Source organism: Amblyraja radiata, chromosome 4 (assembly GCF_010909765.2).
Source record: "Amblyraja radiata isolate CabotCenter1 chromosome 4, sAmbRad1.1.pri, whole genome shotgun sequence".
NCBI classification, from domain to species: Eukaryota; Metazoa; Chordata; class Chondrichthyes; order Rajiformes; family Rajidae; genus Amblyraja; species Amblyraja radiata.
The window spans coordinates 47,743,363-47,763,391 of NC_045959.1; the positions used below are offsets into that span (position 1 = coordinate 47,743,363).

A 20,029-nucleotide genomic window follows, 5' to 3' on the forward strand; every position below is an offset into this window, starting at 1 on the left:
TTACTTGTTGACATGTATCATCCATCCAGTAAATTAAATGTTTAATATTAGTTGCCCAGTAGGGAGAGCCAATCCACCGATTTCTTTAGGTTTGCATAAATGTCGTTTATGAATTCTATGAGTTTTATAATCCCAGATAAAATTTGTAATCACAGAGTCAAGTTTTTCGGGAGGTAAATCGGTATTGATTGAAATAGGTAAAGGCGTTGTGGAAGGAAAATCATCTTTATGGCATTTACTCTGCCTATAAGGGAAATCGGAAGTGTTTTCCAAAATTGTATAAGGGCATTTAATTTAGTGATTAATGGTGGAAAATTTGCTTGAAATAAAGAGGTATATTTTCTAGTCACGTAAACTCCAAGGTATTTACATTTTTCAGTGGCAATTTTAAAGGGGAATTTTAGGAGATGTGAAGGGTCTTGAGGTTTTATTGGCATAATTTCATTTTTGTTCCAATTTATTCTCTACCCTGAGAAAGAACCGAATTGTTCTATGAGGTTTAGTACATTTGGGATACCGACTTGGGAGTTGATAATATATAAAAGTACATCGTCTGCATATAACAAAATCCTGTTATTAGTATGTTTAGTGTTATAACCATGAATGCTCGGATGTACTCTTATATTTTCAGCTAAGGGTTCTATAGCAAGGGCAAATAACATTGGTGATAAAGCATATCCTTGTCTATTACCCCTGAATAATTGGAATTTAGGTGACAGAGTTTGATTAGTCCGTATTCTGGCAGTCGGATTGTTATATAACAACTTTATCCATGAAATGAAATGTTCTCCTAGTTGTAATTTTTGCAATACTGTGAAGAGATATTTCCATTCTACTTGGTCAAATGCTTTTTCTGCGTCTAAAGAAATAATTGATGTCTTCGTTTATCGTTCTGTGTGAGTACATTATATTAAACAAACGTCTCAAGTTATTGGACGAATGTCTCTTAGGTGTAAACCCAGTTTGGTCAGAGTGTATTAGTTTACTAATGTACGTACTTAGTCTTCTTGCCAGAGTTTTAGCAAATATTTTCTGATCTGTATTTAGAAGAGCTATTGCTCTATATAATCCTGGCTCTTCAAGATCTTTATCTTTTTTGGGTATCAATGTAATAGTTGATTCGGCTAAAGTTTGTGGTAACGTCTGTCCTTTAAATGCGTGTATATAAAGGGCTTGTAAACGTGGGGAAATTAATTCATGACATTTTTTATAGAATTCATTACTGAACCCATCTGGACCTGGCGTTTTGCCATTATTCAGTGATTTAATAGTCTCTTCAATATCTTTTACTGTAATCTCCGCTCCTAATTCTTCTCGTTCCACCTCATTGAATGATGGAAGGTTGCAATTGTCAAGAAAGTTTTTAATCTGTATGGTTTTGACTGAAGTTTTAGATGCGTATAAATTTTGATAGAATTTTAAGAATCTTTCGTTGATATCTTTAGGGAGTGTAAGCAGCTCACCTTTTTCTGATCTAATTTTTTGAATGGTGTGATCTTTTTACATTTTTCTCAGCTGATGTGCCAGAAGTTTATGCGGTTTATCACCAAATTCGAAGTTTTTTTGCTTAGTATATTGAAATAACTTACCAACTTTTGCGGAGAGAATTTGATTTAACTTGAATTTTAATGCTGCTATCTTATTGTTTTTAACAGTAGACGGATCGTGGCATTTTCAAGCTGTTTAATCTGTTTTTCTAATTCCAATTGTTCCGACCTGTTTTTTAAAATTTTGATAAGCTTGATATGAAATAATAGAACCTCTAATAAAGGCCTTAAAAGATTCCCATAATAAAGAGGCCGAGATACCAGGTGTGACTTTTGTCTCATAAAATAGTTCCAACTGTTGTTTCAGATAATCACAACAACCTGGGTCAGTTAATATTTGTGGATTGAAGCACCTGTACATATTTTTATTATGCATTCCTTCTAGTTTTAAGGAGAATGTTAATGGACAGTGATCAGAAATGATGTTATTATGATATTTGGGATTGATTGTAAAAGGGATCAATTTTACGTCCACCAGAAAATAATCAACACGTGTATACGTTTTGTGAACACCTGAATAAAAAGAATATTCTCTTCCGGATGGATTAGCGATCCTCCATACGTCGGTTATGTTTGTATTTTGTATGTAAGCGTTTAGAAGTTCACTGGATTTTGATTTTGTATTGTATCTCCTTTGCTGTGAAGATTTATCCAGATATGGGTCCAGTACACAATTGAAGTCTCCTCCAATTATCAGATTTTGCTGGGTGGAGTCTGAGATTATGTTGATTATTTTATTAAAACATTGTGGGTTGTCAAAATTAGGGGCATAGATATTCACCATGGTAAGTGGGATTGAGTATAACTCCCCAGATACTATAATGTACCTACGCTCCTTATCGGCTAAGATGGCTTTGTGTTTGAATGGTATACCTTTACAAATTATGATTGCAGTACCCCTAGCTTTAGAAAGAAAAGTAGAATGATATAATTGACCAATCCATTAGTCTTCAGCCTGTTATGATCTCCATCTTTAAGATGCGTCTCCTGTAAAAATATTATATCAGTATTAATAGATTTTAGATGGGCTAAAACCTTACCCCTTTTAATTGGCTCATTAACGCCCCTAATATGCCAACTACAAAAAGTGATTCCTCCAGTTTTCCTAGAGGGATTGTCTTGCATTAAAGCTTACATGGTTTCCCTTGTTTCAAATGGAGTAACATAATATTTAAAATAAGACTTTTAGTTGCTGGGTGGGTGAGCCCAATTCCAATCTCCTGCGGGTATCTCCCAGGAAAAAGTGCCTTAAGAAAGATAGATGAAGAATGCAGTAGTAAAACTAAAAAGTGAAAAAGAAAAACAACAGAAATTACAGCATATAGACATGCTGCTGGTGCATACCACCCCCTGGTGGAATGATTCTTGTAAACTTCCGTAGATGTTAATTTCAATTAGCTCCCCTCCTTACAGAATAAAAAAAAAAGGACTGAACAGAACAGAATAGAAAAAAAGGTCAGTATATAAATTCATCTGGAGAGCCAGATTTCCAAAAGATTATATATCATTTTATACAGTGAATACTAGGTGAATATTTGGTAATTAGATTAATATATAGAACTTATTAACTAGCTTACTGAAATTAATATGTCAAATAAATAACCGATTCAAAGTCGGTGGACTTAAAGCAATTTGTTACTACCACCAGCAGTTGCGTAGACAGAGCGAGTACACTCTCTCCTTCCCTCTCAGCCACCCTTCAGCTCCTCGGCAGCTTCCCCACACGTTCTAATACAATCTCTAGACTTTCTCACATCTTGCCGCAACTTACTCAGTACCTGTTAACACTTACTCGACCCCTCTCTCTCTATTAACCTCTGCCCTCTCCCTGGGCATCCCGCCTTCTCCGTCATTGCTTGACTACCCTAACTTTCCGTGACTTCCTAACTAATTCTCACTAATTCTCGCTTTCGATGACACTCCATAACTCTCCCCGGCTCACTCTTCCTGCCTCTACCCCTAACTCTCTACTACACTAACCCTACCCCACACTTTCTCTATCGTATTCCCTCTCACTCTGTTGTGCAAACTGTCAAGAGGTCTAAACGTCTGTTTATCGGGCGATTTATAATCGCCTTCTGAATATGAGCAGACTATATGAACGTGACATGAATTTGGTAACTCTCATAGTTAAATGTTAGATGTTAAATTAAAATACACGACAATGCTTGACTTATTTCTAGTAGTATGTTAGATAAGCTGTTTAAAAACTTCAGATTGTTGACACAGCTGCGGTGTACAGGGAGAGAGTAATCTCTCTCTCTCTCTCTCTCCCTCCCTCCCCCTCAGCCTCACTGCGCCTCCCCAAGTTTTCACATGCATTCCATTTCTATCTCTAAGCTTCGCCCAGACTTAACAACCCTTATTCTATAATATCGGTCATCTTATAAGAATATTTTAAGTTTAAACCCAGTATAAATGCATACAGTATAAAAGAATTATAAGCCCTTTGTAAACCCTTATAACTTTTATAACCCCTCTATAAATGAATACAGAAAGAATGACAAACACACATTATAACTTCAGGGTAAATAGGATATGGTCCTCTTGAATGGCCTTGTAAATAAACTCAATGTACCTTCATGACAAAGCTATGCAAAAATGTTACTTATCCTACTTATCCTTTGTAGTATCTTGTGCAAACGTAAATGCTTCCTCAGGATCGGTGAAGAAGCGTTCAGTCCCTTTATGTGTGACCCTGAGTTTGGCTGGGTACATTAAGCCGTATCTGAGATCTTGTATGTCTCTCAAAATGATTCTCGACTTGGTGAAGAGTGCTCTTTTCTTAACGACTTCAGCTGGATAGTCTCTGAAGATTTGTATGTTGTCCCCTTCAAAATTCAGATTTCTTTTGTTTGCGACTTTCTTCATGATATCTTTGAGAACTGAGGCATGGTGTAGCTTCAAAATCAGCTGCCTTGGTGGAGCTGCAGGTCCTGGTTGGGCTCTCAGAGCTCTATGCGCCCGGTCGAGTTTTGGTCTCTCATCCAGATTAAGTACCTCTTGGAGTAATTGGGCTGCAAAATCACGAGTGTCTTTGCCATCTTCTTTTCATTCCTTCACCCTGACAAACCTTAGATTTTGATGTTTAGAACAGCCTTCAAGATCTAGACATTCGGTCATCTTGGCCAATTGCCCAGAAACACGCTCCAATTCTGTCTTCAGTCTTTGTGCTGTCTGAGTGATCTCTGTGGCTGCAGATTCCAGTTCTCAGATGGCATCACTGTGTTTTTTTTAAGTGATAATAATGGGTTCTAACGTTGCTGATATCCGTTTCAATCCTTTTGATTTCTCCCTTCAGGAAGGAATTCACCTCCTCTATGCGAAGTTGTACCGTGACTATCTACTCACATATTTCTGATCTTCCAGCAGCAATGTTCAACTTTACAGCAGTAAGTTGCTCACCCAGTTTCGAGCTTTTCAGCCAGTAACTCTTTGATATCTTGCACCAATGCTTGGCTTAATGCTTGCTTTTGTTCTTGTTCCATAGTTAGAGTAGAGACTTCTTCCTCAGAGCCTTGAGAAACTTGCTCACCTTCCTCTTGTAGTTTTTTCCCGCGTGTTTTGGGTCTTCTAGGAGGCGGCGTGGGAAGATTCCTTTTCTGGTACTGTCTACTCATTTAAAATACCGGTCAGGTCGATTTCTGCTGACGTCACTTATGCGACAGCGGTTATCTGCCGATAAGCTTTCTCTTCAGTCCGTTTTGTATTTTCGGATGTTTTTGCGTGTTTTGCGGAGCGGAGCTAAATGGCGCATGCCTCAGCTCGCCATAGCGCCACTGGAAGTCCAGTGGTTGAAATTAACCAGTTTTTTTTTGTTCACCAAATACCATATTTTTTAATGTGATTTATCTTGTGATTGGTGATTACTTCTCAAGCACAAATTATTTTATCTCTACGAGTACATTTTTGTTAAATTGCTCTGAAAATATTATCATAATTCATTTGGTGAGACTCGCTCTATCAAAGTTTACATTTAGAGCTTGAAAACAGAACAGACGAGAATTTCTATAAAAAGCTGGAGTAACTCAGCGAGTCAGGCAGCATGTCTGGAGAAAAGGAATAGGTGACTTTTCGGGTCAAGACCCTTCTTCAGACTCGTCTCGACCCAAAACGTCACCTATTCCTTTTCTCCAAAGGAATTCTGCCTGACTTACTCAATCACTCCAGCTTTTTGTGTCCATCTTCAGTTTAAACCAGCATTTGCAGTTTCATCCTACACTAGAATTTACATGTTAGATTCAAATCATTTCAACATTGGGCTGGATAGCAGGAACCCAGGAAGGAGCCACAGTCTTGCTACGCTGCAGCTTGCAGTGCACAGTTCTGCACGCTTGGTCTGAGCATGGAATTCAGGGACACACTGTGGATTGTCCTGAGCAGGGCGGTCACGGTGGCGCAGCGGTAGAGTTGCTGCCTTACAGCGAATGCAGCGCCGGAGGCCCGGGTTCTATCCTGACTATGGGTGCTGTCTGTACGGAGTTTGTGCGTTCTCCCCGTGACCTGCGTGGGTTTTCACCAGGATCTTCGGTTTCCTCCCATACTCGAAAGACGTACAGGTTTGTAGGTTAATTGGCTTGGTAAATGTAAAAATTGTCCCCTAGTGGGTGTTGGATAGTGTTAATGTGGGGGGATCGCTGGTCGGCACGGACCCGGTGGGCCGAAGGGCCTGCTTCCGTGCTGTATCTCTAACCTAAACTAAACTACACAGAGGGATCTGGTACACTTTGTATCTCGCTCTGCAGCCTTAGCTGGTACATTTAGCGCAGCAACTTTCTTATGAATAGGGTTACTGAAGATTAAAAATGAAAGTGATGTCAATTTTGTTTCTCTTTTAAATTATTTTAAAAACAATGTTTAATTATTTTAAATGTACTTCAGTACTTTCTAAGTGGGTCGGATCCAGGACATACAGGAGGTAGTTTGTAAAGGTGCCTGGCAGCTTAAGCTATCAGTGGGTCACCTGGGAGCTGTTGGGGTGGGCCTATAGTACCTGAAAATAATCACTGTTCATGGACTGTTGTTCTTTTAAGAATGGCCGCAGCATTGAAGCTCCCAGGACACTGCCAGGAGATTGGTGGTTCAAGTTAGTGCAACTGTGAGCATACAACATGTAGTGACTACAAGGTGTGATGTCGAGCACAATCCAGCCTGTTATCTCATTACTCATCTTAAAAATAAGCTAGCAAATAATTAATAAAATTATCACGATGAATCACAATACTTTAAAAAATAAGCGTAATGTAGTTGGTTTTAAAAACAATGGGGCGAGCGTTCTTACGATTGGCCCGAGTCATTGGCCACGATGGCTAGGGCTAATTGTCTGAAGCTTGCCTTCCTCACCATTAATGATGTTATTTGGTTGGGTTGACAACCTCAGTTGGTACATATCTATCTTGTCAAATAACATATTCTTTCTGACCTATAATCTCTAAATATTATTCCAGACGCTCAGAAAGATACCATTTAAGATAATTTTTGGAAACACAAATGTAATAGTAGTTGTTAAAAAATGTGTCAGAGTGCACACCATGAATGAATGAATGAATGAATAATACTTTATTATCACATGTGACATGTCACAGTGAAATTCTTTGTTATGCATACCATACACAAGGTATGCAAAGAGTTGTCATGTATAGGGCGCTAACAAAGTTACGAATATTTACTCTAGACCCAATGGCCCCTCTTCATTCTCAGCGGCCCCCCACGCTGGGTCCCTCTTTGTTCTCTCGACGCCTCCCCCCCACACCGGGTTATTGATCTCACTGAAGTTCTGAAGCTGGTTAATGGCTGGGTTAGACTGAAGCGCCTACGTTTTCATTGTAATAAAGGGTCCAAGTACCATAAACACGGTTTAGAGATTAAGAATCAAGAAGGATGTTGAGACAGTGGGCCTGAGCCACAGCCAATCCAGCATGTTGGTGTTGTGTTAGAAGTTTCACAGTGTTGTGGTCTCCAGACCCAGCTCCACCTTACCCTCAAACCCTAGTGAATACATGGGGAGAGGGGATGTCGAGCTATGGCTTTGACTACACTGGGTGGTCTATTCCCAACTGCAAGGTGTTGGGTGCTATGCAAGCAATGGAAATGAGGCAGTTGCCACTGTCTGTCTCTCAGAGTTCTCTGCAGTGGTTATTGTACTCAATTTATAACCTAGCAATGTTTTTCAACCATTAATGGGTTATTTTCATTTTGACATCTGTGATTACTGATGTTCTGGTAGTTTAGCTACTTTAACTTGCCTCTGGATGGCAGGAAAAGTAGTTAAGGGCTGATGGCATTGAGAAAATATTGGCTGCAAGATGAAAAATGGGAATATGGAATGAACTGGTGTGTTCTGAGAACAAATTTGGACGATGGCCTGAATGGTCTTCTGTAAGTATGGAAAAAAAGCATTAGCTTCTCATATGACCAGTCTGTCGTAGTCTGGAATTTACATTCCACATTTGTGCACTTTTTCATGTATATCTCCTGCTCTTTTGTACCACAGTTCTGTGATAATCAGATTTTTTTTTAATTTGGACATTTGTGCTGCATTGTGCTGATATGTATGTGGTTTGGAACATTACATTTCTGGGAGGTAAGCAGCGTTTGGGCATGATGGAAAACAGCTGGGCTGAAAATACTGAGAACCTACAGCCCATGATGCAATGTCCCATCATGTTGCAGAGCCATTTTCACCTGGTAGCTAGTATACCTGACCAAAGAGCAAAAAAATAATATTGGGGGACAAAAAGACTCAAGAACTACATCATAGTGAAAAAGACATAACAGCCAAAGGAGTGGGAGGTTAGTGATACAGTGTATGGTTGAAGTTGTGGACAGCAGTCACTATCATTTGGGAGCTGCAGAAAAGGGATTGTGCAGAATGGATACATTTGACAATTTAACAAATCCCTGAGATACTGCCTCCTACCATGTGGTCAAATAACAAGAAACTGCAGAAGCTGAATATCTGAAATAACGATGGAAAATGCCGGCGCCTTCAGCAGGTGAGGCAGCTTCAGTAGAGAGAGATGAACAGTTATTGAAACTTTAACCCTGATTAACTTGCTGAATTTTTCCAAATGTTCTACTTTTATCTATTTTGGCCTATGGATTGTAGTTGTTTGTTATTGGTTGGATCAAAAATATCAATGAGCAGACATAGAGTTGTTCATTTATCCTGGAATCATCTATGTTTGAGCAACAATAGAAAGTGCACCGATAGAGGGCACTGTAGGACAAGTACAAATTATCGTAAAAGGTCAAGCATAACGTGTATCTTGTGTGGGTGCTACATTGTGTGGGTGCTACATGTGTTATGCCCATGGTATCTGCATATTATATTAAAGGAATGTTAACTGTTATGTGTGGTTTGTTTATAATTGCTTTCATTAAATAAAAGTGCCAAGTCTAAGGAAACGATGCCAAACATGCCAGGATTTTGATTTGTATCATTACCAATGTTCCAATTGGCTATATTACATTTGTGGTTGATTATTAATACTGAACCTGTCAATTTAATCTAATCAGTGAAATGTACAGTTGATACCCTTATGATTTACATTATAGGTTGCATTGTTCAGCTCATGACAAATTATTTTTCTGGGACCACTTCAACTACTTCAATTGATGTAAAAGTACATACTCAATGTTTGGTCTGTGGAAATTGCTTTCTATTTATCTTCACACTATGCCCCAAATCAAATGTTGCCCTAGCAACCACACTGTCATTTGTAAACAGTATATTTAAATTGATCAATTAGAAATGTTAGGGCAGTTAGGGCAATAATACACATATAATGAGTTTTGCTAGCCTGCTGTGCAGAGAAATGACAAGATGCTGTTCTATCAGCCCACAATCTACCTAGGTGGTGAACGCAGAGTAAATCAAAGAGAATTTGCAATTATTTTGAAGGAACATATTTTTCAGAGCTTTTGGGAGAGTGGGGAAAAAGGGCTGAATAAATAGCTCTACAAAGAACATGCCTTTGGGCTGCATAGCTCTACAAAGAACAAGCATTAGGTCTTTGGGCTGAATGGCCTTGTTCTGAGCTGTAACAATTGGGTGATTTACTTACTTTTCTAAGCTCCAATAATGTGCATTAATTGGAAAACACACATAATTTGGATGCTGTAAAGACCCAAAATAATGTGTTTCAGTTTCCTAGTTCACTTTATCTTCCTGAGCCTGTCTGAGAGTTGGTTTATGTAATGTGTTACATATGTGCATTCCCTGTTATTTGGTTGGTTTGAATTAAGTAGCTATTGGAAAGGATTTCCGTGGAATTTTATGGTAAAGTACAAATGTTCCATTTGTTTTGAGATTAGATCATACATTTCCTTCCTCGCATTTTCCATTCGTTTTGCAAACAAATGCACATGCTGCCATTTCCAGTGAGCAATGGGCCTTTTTACATTAGTTGCAGAGCTTCTCAGTGCCTGAGTGCTCTTCTCCGCTGCTCTCTCTTCACACTGTGTTTTTGATTTTCTGTTTTTGGATTAAATTCTGTTTTTAATTTGTGTCTCTGTGATGTCTTTATTACTTGTTATATTCCGATTATATGTTATTCCGATTACTATGTAAGGTGTCCTTGAGATGTCTGAAAGGCGCCCATTAAATAAAATTTATTATTATTATTATTATTGTGTTTCATTCACGGTGAAAGTGTTTCTCTTGTCATTTTTATAGACATTCCCAAAGCAGCTGTCAGGATCTTGAGCAACATGACATTCCTGTTTGTGAGCTTGTCATACACTGCAGAAAGTGCCATCGTCACCGCTTTTATTACCTTCATTCCCAAGTTTATTGAATCTCAGTTTGGCATCCCAGCATCTAATGCAAGCATTTACACTGGTAAGATGTGTATGTTAACCTTTTGGGTGTGAAGTTATTTTACAAAACAACAGAAATGTGTGTGGAGCAACTAAATAGGTGCAAACTGTTTGAGAGTTTTACCCCTCTCTGGATCAGGTTAAAAGGGCTGAATTATGAATCCATGCTGCATATGTGATTGAATGAAACAAATTATTCTGTTTCCCTTGTTAGATATCATTTGAATGTAAAATGCATGTAATGTACCAATTCTGAAATAATCACCGAAGATGACTTGGGCAGTTGTAATTCATATCAGGGTTTTATTTTTTTTCTAAAATATAGATTTAAGCTTCCTTGATAAACTTTAATTTAAGTTTCCTTGATAATTCTCCTCTGATTGCTTTATGAATCGCTGCCATATAGAGACAAATAAAGCATTGGGAAGTAAATTAGAAAATGTTAAACAGCACAGCAACTCAGGCAACCACTGTGGAGATAGAAAGAGAATTAACATTTCAGGTCAATAACTTTCAGCCAGAACTAGGAGATGTTAGAAATCAAATGTGTTTTAAGTTGCAGAGAAGGGATAGGGTGGAGAGCGCAAAGGGAAACACGAGAGACTTCAGATACTAGAATTCTGGAACAATAAACAATCTTCTGGAGGAATGGAGCGAGTCGAGCAGCAATAGAGGGAAACCTCTGTGACTAGAAACCTATCGAGACTAAATGACACAAAATGCTCGTGCTGGTTGAGAGAAGGTGATCAGAGATTGTTGGTCACAAGAGGGGATGCAAATATATGGGCAGCACCATTTGTGTCATTCAGTCTCTCTTAGTCTCCACCCCTATGACAAACATTCCATTTGTTCTCTCTGCCTCTTCCACTTCTGTTATTTCTAACATTTGTGTGAAAATGTGTGATTTCTAACATTTCTAATTCTGAGAAAAGGCTATTGACCTTTTGTTTTCCCCACATGTTGCCTGACCTACTCAGTGCTTCTATCATTTTCTGCTTTTATTTCAAATTTTCAGCATCTTGTGTTATGCTTATCAAATTAAAATGTCATTATCACTGAAATATTGTGACAATACCCAATCCTTATTTATTTAAAGAAACAAAGTTTTCAAACTATCACAGTTAATGATAATTTTAGCTGATGTTAAAGAGGTTAAATCATTACAGATGATGGTATAAACTGTATTAATTATTAACTAAAGATAGACACAAAAAGCTGTAGTAACTCAGCGGGTCAGACAGCATCTCTAGAGAAGAGGAACGGAAAAGGAATAGGTGATGTTTCGGGTCGAGATCTTTTTTCAGACTGAGAGTCTGGGGAGAAGGGAAACGAGGGATATAGACAGTTATATAGAGAGATATCACGACATTTGGTCTCACCCAAGTATAAGAGTCCACAAGGTGTGGACTCTTGCATATCGGCGAAACCAAATGTAGACTGGGCGATCATTTCGCTGAACACCTTCGCTCAGTCCACCTGGACCTACCTGATCTCCCAGTTGCCAAACACTTTATTTCCCCTTCCCATTCCCACACTGACTTTTCTGTGCTGGGCCTCCTTGATTGTCAGTGTGAGGCCAACTGCAAATTGGAGGAACAGTACCTCATATTTCGCTTAGGCAACTTACAACAGAGAGGTCTAACTTCACATAACCCTTCACATAACCCATGCACCCCCCCCCTCTCTCCATCCCTCCCCCACCCAAGTCATACTAGCCTCAAAGTCATCTTGTTGAGTTTTATTTATGAAAGAACTGCAGATACTTGGAAAATCAAAGGTAGACAAAAATGCTGGAGAAACTGGGTGAGGCAGCAACTATGGGCGAAGGAATAGGTCACGTTTCGGGTCGAGACCCTTCTTCAGCCTGAGTTTTATTGTCTGTAACTCATTTTCACCTCGCTCACAGCTAACAATGGCCTGTTTCATTTATCAGCGTTACTTTTTTTGCATATTATTCACTCGTTTGTTCTATATCTCACTATATTACCTTCTACATTTCTCGTTTCTCTTTATCCTGACTCTTAGTCTGAAGAAGGGTCACAACCCGAAATGTCTGACCTGCTGAGTTACTCCGGCTTTTTATGTATAACTTCGGTTTAAACCAGCATCTGCAGTTCCTTTGTACTCATTATTAACTATTTTGATATCATCAGTGCATCAACAAAATGATGTTCAATATATTTCCAACACTTTAGGCAGACGCTGCAATATTCCAACTTGCGTAGCATATGATTTGCTCATCAGTTATTTATATGATGTCTAGCTTGTGAGGATAGTTCTGGTGAAGTCCACAATACCAATCTAATTTGTTATTTTTAGCAATGCATCGAACTTTAATAGATTTGTCACAGATTCTTTCTCTTTACTGATCATCGTCGGAGGTTGAACCAGAGATGTTATAATCTAAACATCCCATTTGACCTTGAACTGGACTTTCTACTGTCTGTTTTCTCCATCACTAAATGCTTTTAATTTTCCCTCCATAATATTTACTCCTGTCTTAGTGTACATATTTTAGGTAGAAACAGACTGGTTATAATCCAAACATCTCATTTGACCTTGATTTAAATGTCTTCCTTCCATGGCTTGTTCATCTCTAGTCTCAACCATTCTGCTTATCCTTAATTTTCAGCTCATTGAAACTCTGCTTCTTATTTGAAACATCCACTGAGTCCTGCTCATCCCTGACAGTTCCAATTGATCCATGTTGGTCTTCAGTCTATTGTGGCCTGATTTTAATGCTCTTATCTTTTGAAAAGAAAATTGCCTTTCACGATCACTATGGTTTGTACAGCCTAGAACTCTCCAAGAATTCTATACTACTCTCAACACTAGCCAGTTCCGCAACCTCCACTAGCTTTGGCTCACCATTGTCATTCGTCTTCATTAATCTGTGGGCTCTAAAATCAATTCCTCAACTTCTTTAAGTCTTCTCCTCACACCCCCCCAAATTGTTGCTGCTTTGGTTTCAGTATCAACGCATGTTCAATTAGTCTCATCTGAAGTGGCTTTTGGTGCTCCGGCCATGTTTTAAAGTATTATACCATTGTTGATTTCTTAGCGTAAAGATAGACACCCAGGCCAAAATGCAGCATTTTTACACAGCATTCTGCAAGACCATCCTACTATTTTAAAATTTGTACAGAACATATAGCCCATTTTAAATACACGATCCAGAAAGAATGTTTAATGAAAATGTTTTTGGCCATGGTGTTCATTTGTGGAATTTGGCAAGTGCAAATTTCAATTTCTGCCACTGCGCCTTACCTCGTTGCAGGTTGGGCATGGTGTCAAAGAGAGCAATTTCCATTTCATGTTACTTGATAACCACATGGCAGAACTTCACAGTAATAACAGTTGGTGGGGCAGTTGTTGCTAAGGGCAACAGGACAAAGAAAGTGGGACCAGAAAATTAAACCGAGAAAGCACACTTTTTAAGAATATTGGGGGTACATTGATGATTCATCTATACTGTGACGTACCTCCCACTCTTACATTAATGTGCAATTAGAGTTATAAAAATATGCACATTTATGATACAAATCTTTTGCTTGATGCACTACATATACGGATGTTCGCAATACCAACACGTGGTGAGACTAAGGGCATACTTTAAACCGAGTGTACCTCAGCTCAGTGCCAATTACCAGTTCTGTCCATTCTTTGACAAGAGCCTAAAAGATGCATGCAGTGATAGACACCAAATGGTTGGATGCAACAGGAATTTGTTGATCATATCTAGAGTTTGGTGAAGGAAGTGACACTGCAGGATATCACCGAACAGATGCCTAACCCTCAAAATTGGCAGTATAGTGCAGGAGGTCCTCAAACAAATTCTCTGACTTTCTGAGTGGGAATGTTCAGTTGATTATCTCTGAAATCACTGTGATATACAAAGTTAATGAAGTGACTTGAGCAACTTTTTCTTATTGGTTACTTACTTACATTTCAGCCAGTAAATTGGACCAATCCCACAAGTGCCTCTAATTCATCTTTTTGTTATTCAATTTATGGAGGATATTTTGGAATGTAAGGCTAAGCTGCATGGTGGCCCAACGATAGAGTTGCTGCCTTACACGAGAGACACTGGTTTGATCCTGACTACAGGTGCTGTCTGTACAGAGTTTGTACATTCTCCCCATAGGTTTTCTCTGGGAGTTCTGGTTTCCTCCCACATCCCAATGACGTACAGGTTACGGGTTAATTGGCTTTAGTAAGAATAGGAAATTGTCCTCCGTGTGCAGGAAAGTGCTTGTGTACGGGGATTGCTGGTCAGCGTGGACTTGGTGGGCCAGAGGGCCTGTTTCAGCGCTTTATCCCTAAACTAAACTCTCTAAAAAGAATTATGGGGAAAACTGCTTCCATCTGCAATTGTGGGGGAAGAAGCTTCCTTCTGCATTAGAGGTTCACAGAAAAGTCTCATTAGATTGGGGTTGCATGGCGGCTGTGTCAGGAAGGTGTGCTGCATCATGTCAGGACAAGCCCATGAATGAGAAAATTAGGTTGGTCATCGTTTGTTTAGGACAGGGGTAGAGAAAGGTTCAGGTTTGGCATCAGAACATTGGGAGCATCATTGATGGGGATGGGTGGGCCATGGCTTGGGACATCAGTGCTCAGAGGATCAGAGACCTAATAGCATGGTGAGTTGGGAGCAACGAGGGTAGGCAGAGTGAGTGAATCCTGACCTCTTACTTTCGGATGCAGAATGGTCAGTCCTCAGCAGAAATCTTACCTTTGTACTCTTACGGGACAACCGCTAGGGTAGCTTACAACATAACGGTGTGAACGTTGAATTCTCCAATTTTACGTAGGTAACTAAGCTTCCAACAACCTTTCCTTCCTTCCACCCCCCCCCCCCCCCCTTCCCCTGTGCCCCACCTGGACTCATGCCCATTTCTCCCTTCCACTAGATTCCTTCTCACCTCTTCTATCCTAACCTCACGTCTTTTGTATTTTTATCTCTGGCCTTTGTCTAACCATCTGTCTATTCAAAAGAAACCCTCACCTGCATCCACCTATAACTGGCCAGGCATTATTCTGGCCTCTCTTCCAGCTTTCTTCCCCACCCACCCACAATCAATGTGAAGAAGGGTCCTGAGGCGAAGTGTCAGTCATCCATGTTTTCCAGAAATGCTGCCTGACCCCCTGAGTTACTCCAGCACTTTGTGTCTTTTTTTGTAAACCTGCATCTGCAGTTCCTTGTAGCTCCATTTGATTAGGTGTGAAGTATATGGGAACTAGACAAAGACATGAACAAGGACCAGAAAGATATTGGAAATGCATTGTGAGAATGGTGGGTGAAAATATGAAAGAAACCCCTAAAACGAGAATCTTCCTGGAAGATGACAGGCACTTTAGAATTACAAGCAGCAGATCAGCTAAAGCACTGGTGCCTCAGTCTCAGTACAATGTGCTTCGGCCTAAATGCAAGTGATTTCAAAACAAACACCGCATGCCTTTTGACATCCCTGCTCTTGTGTGTGGGCTCCTCAAATAGATATGGCGGAGCAAGATGAAATTTGAGGATGTGGGCGATAGAACTAGCGTGCATCATTAGAAAATGTTGCGAACAAATTTCAAGGCAGTCAGACAAAAAACATGCCAACATGGAGAGATGCAAAACATTGATCTCCTGTATAACAAAAAATGCTGATTATATTCAGATTAATTTAGAGTTTAGAGATGCAGCTGGGAAACAGGCCCTACTGCCCACTGGGTCCCTGCCGACCAATGATCACCCATACACTAGTTCTGTGTTATCCCAGTTTTGCATCCTACACACTAGGGGCAATTTACAGAAGCCAATTAACCAACAAATCTGTACATCTTTGGAATGTGAGAGGAAGCTGGAACACCCGGAGAAAACCTGCGCGGTCACAGGGAGAACGTACAAACTCCTTACAAACAGCACCCGTAGTCAGGATCGAACCTAGGTCTTTGACACTGTAAGGCAGCAACTCTACCGCTGCGCCACCGTGATGCCCAGATAATTCTGATCAGAGACAATATATCAATTTAAGTTCCTTTACTCAGCTAATGGGTATAGATTTCAGTCAGTAAAATTATACACATGCTCCCTTGCTTCCTTTAATATTCTAAGTTCCCATGTCCATGTTTATTTCTCTTGGGAAGCTAAAGGAACTGTGTTACCATGGCTCCCTTTACCATTCTTATCGGCCTGTCCTACTTAGGTTATTTTTAGATGACTGCTGGCGACTCATTAGCAGGTCGCCGAGAAAAAAAAACAGCGACCTGCTAATTTCGACATAAAATTTGAAATAGAATCATTACTTTGACAACAAAAAAAATGAAGTCAGCACCTGGCAACAACCTACGTCACCTGGTGACAACCTACGTTAACCTGGTGACAACTACGACAGCACCTACATCAGGAGAAGTTAAGCTACGCTCATTGGCGTCAAACCCACTGTTGCCGACTGTCTCCGAAAATGTTTCAACATGTTGAAAATCCACCGGCGACCAGAAAGACGCTACGACTCTTTGGGCGACAGAGGAGACTACTCACGACCATACAGGCGAGACCCAGGCGACCATGTGGCGACTGCCTAGTCGCCTGTAGTCGCCTAAAAAATTGCCTAAGTGGGACAGGCCCATAAGGCTCTCGTTAATGCACTTAGGCAGCTTAGTCCAGTGGTTCCTCTGTATGCATCGGGGCACATTGACGCTGTTTCCACACTGCCTTGAAACTCATCCAGTTCTATATCTCGCACTACAATGAAAGTAATTAAAAAATAACAAATAAAAAACGTGTTGGGGTATTAATTTGAGAAAAGTCCATTAGTCTGGAAAATCTGCTAGTTCAGCACCACTAAAGCTCCAAGCACACTGAATTAATGGAGTTTTGCAGTATTTTGAGACCTTCCAAAACCAGAGACCAGAATAGATTTTGAGTAACACGTGGTTACAGATCTAGTGCAGAATATCCTGTGCACAATTTAATGTTGCTAGTATTTCCCCTAATCTAAAAGGGATATCATAGGCTTTCGTCAATGGAATGCATGGCTGATGAACTTAAAATCCAGACAGGTTTATGGGCGGCACAGTGGTGCAGATGGTAGAGTCACTAACTTACAGCGCCAGAGGCCAGATTCTATCCTGACTTTGGGTGCTTTCCATAAGGAGTTTGCACATTTTCTCTGTGACTGCGTGGGTTTCCTCTGAGTGCTCCTGTTTCCTTCCACATCCCAGACGTATGGGTTTCCAGGTTAATTGTTTGCTGTAACCTGCCCCCAGAGTGTAGGCAGTTGATGAGAAAGTGAGATAACACTGAACCAATGTGAACGGGGTGATCAATGGTCGGTGTGGAGTCAGTTGGCTGAACGGCCTGTTTCCATGCCATAACTGTAAATATGCTGTAGTTCTTAGAGGGCTGTATCCTCTGGAAGTTATTGGCATGACAGGTCTATTAGACTTTTATCCCTGCAACCATATTCATGGTAAGATCTGTCTGTAAAAGTTTGAGTTCCAAATCTGGGGCATACTGCAGAGTAAAAATCCTGAGGTTCGCATGAAACATTAGGCAGAAGCATCAGAGACATGAGAGACTGAAGATGCTGGAATCGTGAGCAAAACACAAAATGCTGGAGGAACATCGCAGGCCAGGCAACATCTGTGGAGGGCATGGATTGGTGATGTTTCAGGTCGCAGAAGTGGTTAACCCGAAATGTTGCCCCTCCACAGATGCTACCTGACCCACATTTGTATGCTAGATGGATGTAAAATATAGGTGAGGAGTAGATCCTGGTATTTTTTTTAAAATCGTTTTTGATTGTTGGACCTATTGAATGTCATGTTGCCCATATTGCATCCTTGATTATAATTGGCTCTAAATCATTTTGGCCTGTTCTCAAGTCGTGCAACAGATTTCTTTTGTTAAACCTATTTGCAGTAATTGATCACTGGATGGATTTGTGCTTCATCTGGTGACTTCAGAACCTCCAGTTGAATTATTACCACAATATGTCTTAGGTTTAAAATTAAAATCTATCATTTTAAAACAACCCCTTACAATCTGTTTCTCCTTCCGGTTTTCTCGTTTATCCCAGCTATTACTACATTTAACATTTATGGAAAATTTGTTGGTCAGAATGATTTGACACGGCCTCTAGGTATTTTTCTATAATCAAGATAAATTGAATGTATTTGAGAAATGTTAGCTATTAGATCTTGGTTTTTTTTGCTGGCTTTTCTCCACAGAGACATTCCTGAGGATACCATGTTGTATAACCCAGATGGAACAAGTATGCAGTTATAGCTCATAAACACTCCCTTCCTTTATCAGTAATCATCTTCTGAGACATATCTGGGTGGCATTTCAAAATATTTTAACAATGATGTAAGTGCTACATAAATACAACTTGAAACAAAATAGATCTCATACTGACTCAAATGGTTAACAAGAAAGATACTGTATTTCAGTTCTTTAGTCACACGTATTCTACAATAAATTAAAAAATAAGTTAATACTATTCAACTTTCCTGATAATATCAATAGGAAATTATAATTTAATATCTGAATGAAAATCCTATCATAAAAATACAATATATATTTATCACATATTTGGTGAAGACAATAACTTGAAGCCTATGTGCATCCTGCCCACCCCCTTGTGATTTGTTGTAGATACTATGAAGGTGAAAAGTATACATTGCATTGGGCAGGTGGACATGAAGAACAGGTTCAGGTGCTCTAAACAGTTCAATGTCTTTATAGATAGACACAAAATGCTGGAGTAACTCAGCGGAACAGGCAGCATCTCTGGATAGAAGGAATGGGTGACGTTTCAGGTCAAGATCCTTCTTCATACTACCCAAAACGTCACCCATTCCTTCTATCCAGAGATGCTGCCTGTTCCACTGAGTTACTTCAGCATTTTAGGTCTATCTTTGGTGTAAACTGGCATCTGCAGTTCCTTCCTACTCAATGTCTTTGTAATTGTCCTTGGAAACATTGTTGTAACCATTTCTAATAAGTAAATTCATTTGTCTTGCCTGCTGATAAAACTAAATTACTTTGCTGTGCGGGAATGTAAAATTCAATGTGATATACAGAATTAATTGGAGAATAATAATTAAATGATGCACAATTAAAGATGGTGATTAATTACAAAAGAGAAAAATATCAATATCATACTGAATTTTCACACCTTGCGCATGAATTTTATATTGTTCTGATAATGTAGTTGGGCGGTTGATGAGTATAGATTGAAAATACAGGTTTTAAATATAACTGAAAGGTAAACTATAATGTTAATGCAAACTTGCTTCATTCGTATGCAATACTTTGGAATCAGTGTGCAGTTCCCTGTAAAGGGAACCATTTGTAAATTGATGTTGTGATTTAATTCCAGGTGTGGTCATTGTTCCCAGTGCTGGTGTTGGCATTATCCTAGGGGGCTACATTATTAAAAAACTCAAGCTTGGTGCCCGAGAATCAGCTAAACTTGCTATGATATGCAGTGGTGTTTCTTTGTTGTGCTTCTCCACACTCTTCATTGTTGGCTGTGAAAGCATTAACCTTGGGGGCATTAATATACCATACACCACAGGGTAAGAAATATTTCAATTTATGTTTTTTTGCCATTTAATGATTGTAATGTTGTTTTGTCTGTAATAGCTTTTGTGAGTGAAATTGGTCCAAA

At 39.5% G+C, this 20,029-nt stretch overlaps 1 protein-coding gene across 2 annotated transcripts in view; it reads left to right on the top strand.

Annotated features, from left to right (window-relative positions):
• slco5a1 (solute carrier organic anion transporter family member 5A1) overlaps positions 1–20,029 on the top strand; it is a 157,171-nt gene that overhangs the window by 121,928 nt on the left and 15,214 nt on the right. Inside the window, exons 4-5 of one of the 2 annotated variants that reach the window (XM_033019342.1) lie at positions 10,225–10,389; positions 19,739–19,937. In XM_033019342.1, coding sequence (XP_032875233.1) covers positions 10,225–10,389; positions 19,739–19,937 — 364 coding nt within the window. The remainder of the gene's footprint in view (positions 1–10,224; positions 10,390–19,738; positions 19,938–20,029) is intronic. The other variant, XM_033019344.1, reaches the window with a different exon arrangement.